The sequence below is a fragment of the Solanum stenotomum genome, chromosome 6, assembly GCF_019186545.1.
Source record: "Solanum stenotomum isolate F172 chromosome 6, ASM1918654v1, whole genome shotgun sequence".
Lineage (NCBI taxonomy): Eukaryota > Viridiplantae > Streptophyta > Magnoliopsida > Solanales > Solanaceae > Solanum > Solanum stenotomum.
The window spans coordinates 9,410,388-9,421,756 of NC_064287.1; the positions used below are offsets into that span (position 1 = coordinate 9,410,388).

General features: G+C 30.2%; 1 protein-coding gene across 1 annotated transcript; it reads right to left on the bottom strand.

The window, feature by feature from the left end:
- Nucleotides 1–5,827: 5,827 nt before the first annotated feature.
- Nucleotides 5,828–10,951, bottom strand: LOC125868113 (transcriptional regulator STERILE APETALA-like). Its single transcript, XM_049548716.1, has 3 exons — nt 10,760–10,951; nt 7,233–7,812; nt 5,828–6,544 (listed from the first exon to the last, which is right to left on the bottom strand). Exons 1-3 carry the CDS (start codon nt 10,949–10,951, stop codon nt 5,964–5,966), a joined length of 1,353 nt encoding a protein of 450 aa, XP_049404673.1. The 3' UTR covers nt 5,828–5,963.
- Between the last annotated feature and the right edge of the window lie 418 nt (nt 10,952–11,369).

The following is an 11,369-nucleotide window of genomic DNA, read 5'->3' on the forward strand; positions in this document are numbered from 1 at the left end:
TCTTGAACATCTATTTTTAGTATACCTGCCAAATAATTGTGGACGGAGGGAGTAATTATTTCTTTCTATTTTGGGTACATGGAGTACTTAGAGACTTTTATCCGCTGAAGTAAGACTTGTATTTCAAGAAGATACTTGGAACTTGTAGAGCTTTTGTTATCGTTTAAATAATTTTAAACTGGTTTTTTTATTAAATAATTTGTAGAACTTTTGTTATCGTTTAACATGCACCAATTATTATTTGACGTGTGTTAACTTAATTCAAAATATTATTTCTTTTTTTTATACCAATTCAAAATTATTTATAAGAGTAATAGGATCCCATAAAATCCTAGAATGGCTTCTTGAAGCAGTATTGTATTTTATAAAAATTTATGTGTAAATATAGATGTATTAATTCACCTCCGAAATATAATATAAACAGATGATTATTGGTATCATTTTTGGTGTTTAAATAAATATTTATATATTTATTTTCTTTAATCTTTTCTTCAAGTCCGTTTTAATGAAAATTCCTTTAAAAATTTAGCAATGTAATTTAATTTCTTATATTTAATTAAATAAAATGTGTATATTAAAGTATTAATTATATATATACACACACCATTCAATAAGAATCAATATTGGATCTATATTTTAAAAGTTCAACAAGTTCAGCAATAAAAACTTAAACATTAAACTAGTCAAATTTATATTTTAAATTAACTATTTCATAATAATACATTCATTCTTTTGAAATTTTGAATGTATTAATGATGAGAGTGTAAAGGAGAGAAAATACATGTTGAGTCACTTTTCAAGGGTCATTTTGAATTTCGGATCAAATAAAGATAAATTTGTAACATGAAAATATTTTTTTAAAAAAGGATAAAAAGATGTTTTTTTTAAGTTAACTATGATGGTTCGAAAATGTTCTTCATCAACCTATTGAAATAAATTTACCTTTTCTATTTGTTGAATTAAAAATATTCTCAACATATTAAAAATTAGGGAAAAGGGTTTGAAATATATACGAACTTTGACCGAAATTGTTGTAACAATCTCAAACTTTGGGCAAGACCTATTACCTCTCTATTGTTTAATAGTGTATTTTAAAGATATATAAGTTTCCACATGAACATCATAGATATTGCATCATTAAAAAAAAATAACAATTGTCCAGCTAGACACTTATATATTTTTAAAATACACTATTAAATAGTGCAAGGGTAATAGGTCCTGCCCAAAATTTGAGATTGTTACATCAACTTCATTCAAAGTTTGAATATATTTCAGATATTTTTCCATAAAAATTACTCAAAAATATCCTTCTTTCTCATATAAGATCAAATTTGCCCCTCAATTATATGACACATATAAATAAACTAGTAAACTAAACCGCACTTCGCGCAGTCATAAATAATTTCATTAAAATTTACTTTAAATAGTAGTAAATGTATTTTAAAAATATTCTATTAGTAGGTAGATTTTTTTAAAAAAATAATAAATGTAATTTCCAATTTAAAAGAAGTATTGTCTATATCACCTCTTTAAGACCATAACTTTAAAACATATAAAATAAATATTAAATATTTTAAATAAATAACTATAGGAACAAATGGATGTCCAATTGAGCTAGTAATAAATAAAAAATTACAGAAGAAAGACGAAAGTTGAGAATATTGGGCTTTAAAATAAGGTGATAAAAAAGGTGAGGGCAATACAAATAAGGTTATTTGTTGGCTAACACAAGAATATCGTGACTTGTTTAAAAAAAAGTAAAATTTTATTCGTGTCTCGTCGTTAAAATCTGAATATTGTGACAAAATATTTGGAGTCAAATATTAGATATTTTAAATAAAATATTTATCTTATAAAATAAGGATAAAATCTTCATATGCTCTATCTTTTTCATATTTTAGTCGAATGTGAAGTTATTACTATCAAAGAGAAGTGGTCAGTAAAATCTTCATGTAAGCATTAAGTGAAAGTAACAACGTGATGGTATAATCTCTTCTCAATCGAAAGGTATTGAACATCTGACAAAAACAAGCACCATATGATATATAGCAATGTATAAGAGGGCATGATGTGGAGAAGATGAAGGTCTTTATTGAATTTTGTTGTTATTTATACGTACTAATATGAAGTAGTAAATAGGGGTACATGAATGGTCCTCTACCCTTCCTGCACTACCCTTCATTTTCGAAACGTCACCATTCTAAAGATAGTTAAGAAGAAATTAATGAGATTAATTAAGAATCAAGATTAATGAGAATTATTTTTAAAAATATTTAAGAAAAACATATAAATGATATAATTAAAGAGGTTGAAAAAGATTGTTGGGCTGATTTATTTTGAAAAGAAGCAAATGCAAAAAAGAACAAAAGTTGATTTATTCTTATCGCTAGAGGCTTTTCATATTCTTTTTCCTGCGTAAATAAGAAATTTTTGAGGTTGGAACAATAATAACTATTCCATTAGTCTCAATATGGTGAATAAGTAAATAATAAATTTGTCTATGAATAAAAAAAGTTTTAATTATAAATTTATAAGAGTAGAATTAGAAAGGTGTGATGATGGTAAGCAAATAAGCAATCCCATTCATGTCCATCAAATAATACTAATATTGAATACATATTACATGTCAATCAAATTTAAGTTACTACCAACAATATAATAAAATTCAAGCCAAATTAATATACTCTAAAAAATGTCAAAATTAAGAATAAAGAAAACAAAGAAATTAAAACATAATTTTTTTTGTGATTTTATTTCTTCCTTTAGCTTCCTATCAAGAATTAGTAGCTTACAACACCACTTTAATAAAATAGATCACTTATGTGCGTAATATACAATACACTCGCAGATCATACAAAATTGAATAAGATAATCTATATAGACAACTAACACTCCACCATATACATATATAGAGATAATAAAACAAAAAAAAAATATAAATCATAGACTACTATTAGGCCTAAGAGGAAAATTGCAAGACTGAAAAATTGTAGTGACAGATGAATGAAAAAATGGAGGAGATACATTTATACGTACTAATATAATTATTCACTTTAATTGGGAATTAAAATAATTAGCACATGAACATGAAATAATATGGGGGAGGGTAGAGTGTCTTTACCTTACTTTTGGAGGTAGAGATGTTGTTTTCTATAGATCTTCTACTAAAGGAAAAATATATCAAGAAAAAAATAGCGAAATTAAAGAAATCATAACAAAATAATATAAAAAGCTTGATAAAATATTCTAGAGTAAAGAAACAATAAAGATAGCAAAATATATAATACAATAATCAAAGTATAAAGAATAATAAATATTATCATAAGATATGTTAAAAAATGTAACTAAGTTAGCCGGTATGAAAAATTCTCAAAAGAATCTGCACACAATATCATATTCTAAAAGAAATAACTAAATGGTGATTGGGATACATGAAATGAAAAATGAAAAAAAAAAATGGTAATGAAGACCCAACACCTCAGTTTGTATTTGTAGGAGAACAGTAAATGTGTATTTATGGGGATATGAAAAACGTAGGATGTGGAAGTCTGAAAGATCAGTAACCGAATATTTACACATATTCATTGTTCATTTAATTGAATAATAATAATGATTGTGCCTTCAAATTATAAAGGAGAAAATTTGAAAGATAAATAAAAAATTCAAAAAAACCACAAAAAAGATAAATAGTTTTCTAGCCCTTAAAGGCATGCCACATAAGCAAGTCTAACATTCTCCTTTATATATATATATGATTTTCATCAAATATGAGACCTTTATTTATTGATATACATATATAAGATTTTGACCCAACCCAAAAGGACTCGACTCATCGAGGAGTACACTCAAAATGATAATGAGCAGGTTGGTGATACGAGCATATAGATATTGCCAGTTGATGGGGATGAGATTGTTCTTCCCCAATACAGTGCTTCAATAGCGAAATCAAAAATTTCATTAAGCTAGGATGTTCAAGAATTAATATTTATGAATGAAAAATAATTTGCATATTTGATATAGTAATTTTTTATATATACAATATAATTTCTTGATAAACGATGTTTAATTGACCACCTTTATGGTATGTGGCTACACCGGCCACTGCAGTGTTTGGACGAGGAGATACCAACAGCTACAGAGCATTACATCAGCGAGTCTATTGTGTATTTTGGCTATAACACATTTGTAAAAAATAATAAGAGTTAAAACGAAAAGAAGAATATTTTTTTTAAAAAAAAGAAGAAGAAAGAAAAGAAAAAATAAAAAAGGAGATTTTTTTTTTTAAAAAAAGAAGAAATAAATAAAAGTTGAGAAAATAGAAAGAAGAAAGAAAAATTAATAAATAAATAAAAATAAAATAAATAAATATTGAGAGACAGTTGAGCATATGAAGATCTGTTTAAACACATCTAAGGTGTAGAGGGAAGAAGTGTATTTGTTCTACAAGTAAAAAAGAAAAAATCGTATTTTAAAGGGCACAAAAAAATCACGACACGCTTTGGGGAGTGAGGAATTCTCAAAAATAGCAAAAACTTGAAACATAATGAGGCAAAAATAGTTATAGTTTGCTAATTACAATTCGTAGTTACACATTAGAGGGGAGAGCGAAGAGAGCGAAAGAGATAGGGCAGAGAGAAGAGAGAGACGATTTGTATTTATATATATATGTTTGATAATTGTATTTATGTAATTAGTATGTATATGTATCAATGAATACAATAGTATTAACGAATACAATTTGTATCAACGAATAAATTGTATACAATTATATCAACGTTGTTTCAAGTTCAACATTTGTTATCATTTGTATCAATGTTGTATCGATTGTATTGACAAATACAATTTGCATCCGAATACAATTGTATCAATGTTGTCTCAAGTTCAACATTTGTATTTGCATAATTGATCGATTGTCATTATTTGTATCAACAAATACATGTCTATTAGTATTTGTATCACTAAAGAGAATCTATATATAGTTGACGCTTATCATTTGAATTTGTATAATTACTTGTTATAATTTGTATTTGTATTGAGAGAGAAAGTGGACATGGAGAGGAGTGACACGAGGGAGAGATGATAGAGAAGGAGGAGAGAGAGGGAGAGGAAGAGAGGAGAGAGCAAATAGCAAACAAAATCCTAACTATAACTACAAATTGTAATTATTTCAAACTATAATGGTGTATTTTAAATACATATTACATGTTTACCTAGTACCTAACGAGTAGCGTAATTTCATGATAAAACTGAAGCCTAATTCAGGCCGAAACAGCCCTAATCAGAATGGGTTTTCTCAAAACCAACAAGATTGCAGATGCCTAATCAAGACTGAGCCATGTAAGTATACTAACCCTAATCAACATAGTTATACAAAATGTTTTTCAATTTGTGGCAAAGTGAATGAGATGATTGTTGAGCCATGTAAGTATACTCACCCTAGGGCATGGCTCAATCTTGATTTGGCCCTTTTTGCCTCAATTCTATGAAATCATCACTAGCAAAAGTCTACAAAAACTATATAGTAGTATCACGTTTAATTAAAAAAGTTATAGCACAAAGTTACTTTGCACTAATAAAGTTAGAAATTAGTAATTTTTTTGTCATAACTACTTCAACCACTTGAACTTGTTATATTCAAATTGAAGGGAATGGAAATAAAATTTCAAAAGTAATTAAAACTCAGAAATAAACTTAGGTCTGACTGAAGGGATGACAAAAGCACCGTAAAACTTGGTAACAACAAACTAGAGAAAGTAAAAGATACTACTTTGCATTGCATAAAAAAACCATATGATTGGTAGATTCTTGGTACAAACAGAACATATTCATCCCCCCTCACAATTTTGTTTGTTTTCTGTTCCTTTTCTATTCATCCATGTTACCTCTACTCTACCTAAATACCTTAAATTCCCACCAAGAATAATACCACAAAAAAAACAAAAACAAAAATAGCTCCAATACTACTATTGAGCACCAAAGTCCCACAAATGTATAGTAGCATCACTTGAACAAGCTACCACATATCTTTCATCAGCAATTATAGCATTAACATCACTTATTCTCTCCCCAAAACTATATAGATAGTTTCCATTTTCAATATCCCATACCCTAACAACATTCCCTAGCCACATAAATCCATATCCTCCATTTATGCATCCAACAACTCCTCTTTGGTTAGCACCTCTAACATTAAACCTTGATCTTTCCTCCAAATTATCCGCACTACGCATGCTGGCCATGCCTCGAGTGTCAACAGCCACTAGTGTCTCGTTATAGGCATCGAATGATGCAACGATGATCCCTCGTCGGGAAGGTTGTGCTCTTATTATTATGCCTTGGTTTTGTAAGTCAATTACCATGAGCTGAAGGCTTGTACATGCCACGGCTGTCTCTCGGGTTGTTACTCGGATTCGACCGACGATTTCGGTTAATTCGGTTAGTAGGTGCCAACCCATTAACGCTTCTGGATCTGTTAATTCACCACCAACAAAGACTAGTTCTTCTGTCTCCCTATTCCATATGTGAAATGCCCTCCCTGGAACACCTGAAAAAATGCAAGTGCATCAACTTAAACGAATGTATTGTAACTAAAACTTGTTCACAACAAAGAATTGATCTGAAATGAAGCACTTTGTCTTTAGACATTGTAGAAAGGATAGAATATACGCCTAATCGTTCTTCTCGAGTTGCTTTAGTATAATGGGCCGGTCTTTCCAGAGTGCCATAAAGTTTCAGAATTCAACTTGAAGTTTCAAGTTATAGAATTTTTAAGATCAACAAAAATGTGTTCACTTTTTTCATTCCAAATTAATCACAAAACATCAAAAATAATTCCAAACACAACTTCAACTTTCAAATATCATTCATTTTGACAACAAAAACCTACCTTTTTTTTCAAATTACACAATGACACATGATTAAACGTCCACTTTATTTTCTGCTGTGCCTATTGTCACATTTTATGTTATAATAAAAGGTACCACATAAATTGTTCACTTGGTAAAGTATTTTGACCTTTCATCAAAAGAAAAAAATGAAAAATGACAGCACACAAATCAAGAAACTACAAATTAACAAGCCTTAACTAGAATATTCAATAATCAAAACATTAATTTAAGCATCTTTTCTTTCTCATTATCCACACGCAAATTACTGTTTTTTCATCAAAAGTATAAAAATCAACTTTTAACACAACAACACGCTTAGAAAATTTACGGAAATAATAAAATTACCTGCATAGAGTCCAACCCACCATTGGTCAGAGCCAGTAAAATCCACCAAAGCACCATCATTCACTACATCACCTAAATGAGCCCTTCTAGGTGGTGCAGCATCACCAATGACCACAACATGAATATCACCATCTAGAGAAGCAAACACAAGTTGAACATCAGATAAAATAATCCCAGAAACAGCCCTAGAGAATCGGCCTAGACGATCGCGATGATGAGGGTGGTATGTTGACAAATGTAGCCTCCTAGGTAGGAAAAATAATTGAACTGAGCCGTTAGAAAAACCGGCTGCTAGATGATGATCAGACAAGGCTAAACGACGACAGAAGAGACTGTCGTTGTTGTTGTTATTGTTGTTGTCGTCATCATCGTCATCATCACCATCCACATTGTTTTCAGGCACGAAATGGAGGGTGTTATAAGTGTATCTATGGTGAAGGAAATTATTGGCTGTTTGATGCCAATATATGTACTCCTCCCTCCATGTTTGCCTGAGAAGCTCGTGGCGGTTCCATATATGCCTTGTTAGGTTTTGCCAGAGCATATCTGAGTGTGACACTGCTTGCCATGTTGAACAAACCTGAATTTAGTAGCCATTACAAAGTTAATATTGAACAACACCATATCTTTTACTCATTTAGGAGTATGCAACAACCAAAGTCATGTAGAAATAACAAAACTTAATATTAAGTGATGCTCATCCTTACTATTTAGTGTCTTATACAAAATCTAAATTTCACGAATGGAGTCTAGAGAGAATAGAGTATACGCAACGCAAATCATATATATACCTCGTGAAATTAAAAAAAAAATTGTTTTCAAAAACCCTCAACTCAAGTACACAACATATCAAAGTAGGTATTGAAAAGGAAAAACGATAATGGAATAAACAAAACAACTAATAAGAAAACAGTAACAATAACCTAAACATAATCAACAACAAGAAATGATGAAAATCAAAAGCAAGACACTATGGGGTCGTCTGGTTGAAAACAAGTTATCCCAGTATAAGTCATCCTGTGGTTAACTATCCTGGGATAACTTATCTCACCATGTATATGAGATAACTTATTCTATCACTATGATATAAATGGTGAGACAAGTTATCTCATACATGGCAACCAAACAACATAAAAAAATATTTATCCCATCACTGTTATTTCTAATCCCTCACACCAAACGAGCCCTATAAGATTATAGCGTATAAACCCATCGAAAATCAGAACAATACCTAATACCTATTAACCTTCTACCCTAATACAGAATTAGTGTCAATTCCAAAATTGAAGAGTTGTAAATTAGAGGCAAATACATACATTTTGGAGCTATGTCATTGGACTATCACTTGTGAAAAAAGTAGATAATTAAGAAGCAAATTAGTAAAAAGTTAAAAACTTAGAAAAACCTAATTGTAGAAGAAGTTTGTGGGAGAGAGGAGAGTCAGAAAGGAGTCAGGAAGTAGGGGGCAGAGTAGAGGTAAACATGGTAGTCAGTCTTAGGGTAGAAGCTAGATTTCATCAGGTGAAGCAACAAAAAAAGTACTGACATTTCTCTCCTTTTAACAACACCCCTCTCCAGGCTTACTAACACAAGCTACTGTTAACACACAGTAACATCCTTCAATGACATACTTAATTACTCTCTCTCTCTTTCTTTCAAATTAATACAAGGTGAGCAGTCCAATTCTCATGAACAAGGTGAAAGTTTATATGATAAATTAATTGAGCTATTAAAATTCTCCGATTAACATTTTGTTGTTGGCATTTTGATCGACACAAATTTATTAGTATTAGTTGGAAAGATGTGATTTCCCAAGCCAAAGTATTTTTTTTAGAGCAATAAATAAGGAGAATAGAGAAGGGACAAAAGCAGTCTTGAAGGGTCAAACACTGACAGTAGAAAAAGAGATTGACTTGAACAAAATCCAAACACATAGATACAAAAATTGAACTGGTTTTCTTGTGGTCCACAACACACACGAATATAAACATATAAACATTGCATTGACGATATAAATTTTGCTTATCAATATTATTGGGGTCGAGATTAATTATCTTGACCATGATGAGTTATTCCTATATGTATATGAGACAACTAATCATATCACTAATGTATAAATAGTGAGATAAATAATTCAAGAATATCACTAATGTATAAATAGTGAGATAAATAATTCAAGAACTACGAAACATGGATTCTGAAATTATTATTCTTTATACAAGACACCACATGACCCCTATTCTTTCTTTCATTTCCAAGAAAGGTGGCCTTATGGCTTTTCTCGTTAGAAACAACGAATCTTTATACTCATTTTGCCACTTGCAACTTCTTCATATTTGTTTGACCATTGCCATCTAATTTAACCAACCAAGAAGCTAAATCAAAAGACTCACTAATGGTAAACTAGGCGTTTAGAATTTTAGTCCATTTAAATTATTGAATACTAAATTAATAACGGTCTCACCACCCCTTACATTTTAATTGAATAAATAAAGAAATGAGCTACTTCTAGGGAAGACAAAAAGACTCCATATATGAGACTTCAATCTAGATTAGTACATATTCAGATACTGTGTGATATTGTTTTTGTTGTCCTTTAGCTGCAACTTTTACCTGAATGTGGGGAACCGGAAAACATTAAAATAGTTACCCAAAGGATTATAAAAACTGAAAATAAGCCATAAATAAAGGGGAAAAAAACCCTTTTTTCCTTTTCTCTCTATATGCTTTACCTAAATCATATTAACCAAACATGTTGGAAAATTAAAGAAAAAAAGTAAAACTCTAAAAAAAGATAAGTGAGAGAATGAAACCAAATAGTGAAAAAAAAGGGTTTGTCAATTGCCTACATCTCTAACTAAATATACACATTCTGTTGGCAGTACTTACTAGAGTTTGAAAAGGATCATGCAATAAAAAGGAAATGAACTTCAAGAGAAACCAAAAGAACCCTTTTTTCCTTATGACTATATGCTAAATATGGATAACCTAAAGAATAAAAATGATGGCTGCATTACTCTATATTCCTTTCAACAAACACAAAAACAGAACTAGTAATTAATTTCATCATCAAGAACTACCAACAAAGAATTAAATTAAAGAAAATAAATTAAATTCTGATCCACAAGTACAACCTTCCTCAGACTTAATTATAGTTTTGATGATGCTCAAATCTTTACATCCTGCAGGCTACATGCCTAGCTATTTTAACATAGATACATCATCAAGTACTTGCAAAATTTTCCTTTATCCATCAACCATTTCTTCAGTTTTTCAGAAAATCTTTAATGCAAATCCACATATTCTTGTTACGTAATGTAAACTATAATTGGTCAAAGATATCCTACAAATTAAATCCCCTATTATCATTTACACATATAATATAATTATGTAAAAATGATTACAGCAATTTCATCTTTTATGACTCAAGCACACAACTTTAGAATTGAAAATGAGAGTGACGAATACTTATCATACGAGCAACTCCTAACAATTATTAATTTGATTAAAAAAAAAAGGTCCCTTACCTGAAAAATAAGAGCTAGGGCTTGAGCAGCAGCCAAACGGCCAACAGTATGTGAAGCATCAGTAGCAACTAACAAAGCCAAATCCTCCACAAATGGCTCAGGCCAAACATCATTTCCAGCACGTCTACCTCTCCTAGAAGAAGAAGGTCCTTCTCCTCCTAAAGATGATGGTGGGGATGGTGACGACGACATATAAAAAATATTATGACTAATAACAATGACAACTTTTTTTTGGACTAAAGTGTTGTGAGAAATAAAGATACTCCTAACTTCTATTTATATACTAAGAAGAAGTACAAAGTGAAATAAATAGGGTTTTTGAAGATTTAGTAGTAGTAGTAGTAATAATGATGAGTGAATGAATATTTTTGTGTGTGTGTATGTACAAATAAAAAAAATTGGACTTTTTCTTGATTTGTCACCACTTGGTTTTGTCCTTCTAAGACGGCGGAGAAGAACATGTTTTGGACCTCTATGAAATATTAGTTAACGGAAGGAAGAAGAAGAGAAGAAACTAATGGTTTCTTCCATGCTTCATTTTTATTATATTAATAATACTAACTTGATACGTCCACTCTTTGTTCCCTTCTTTCTTCCTTATAAAAAGATA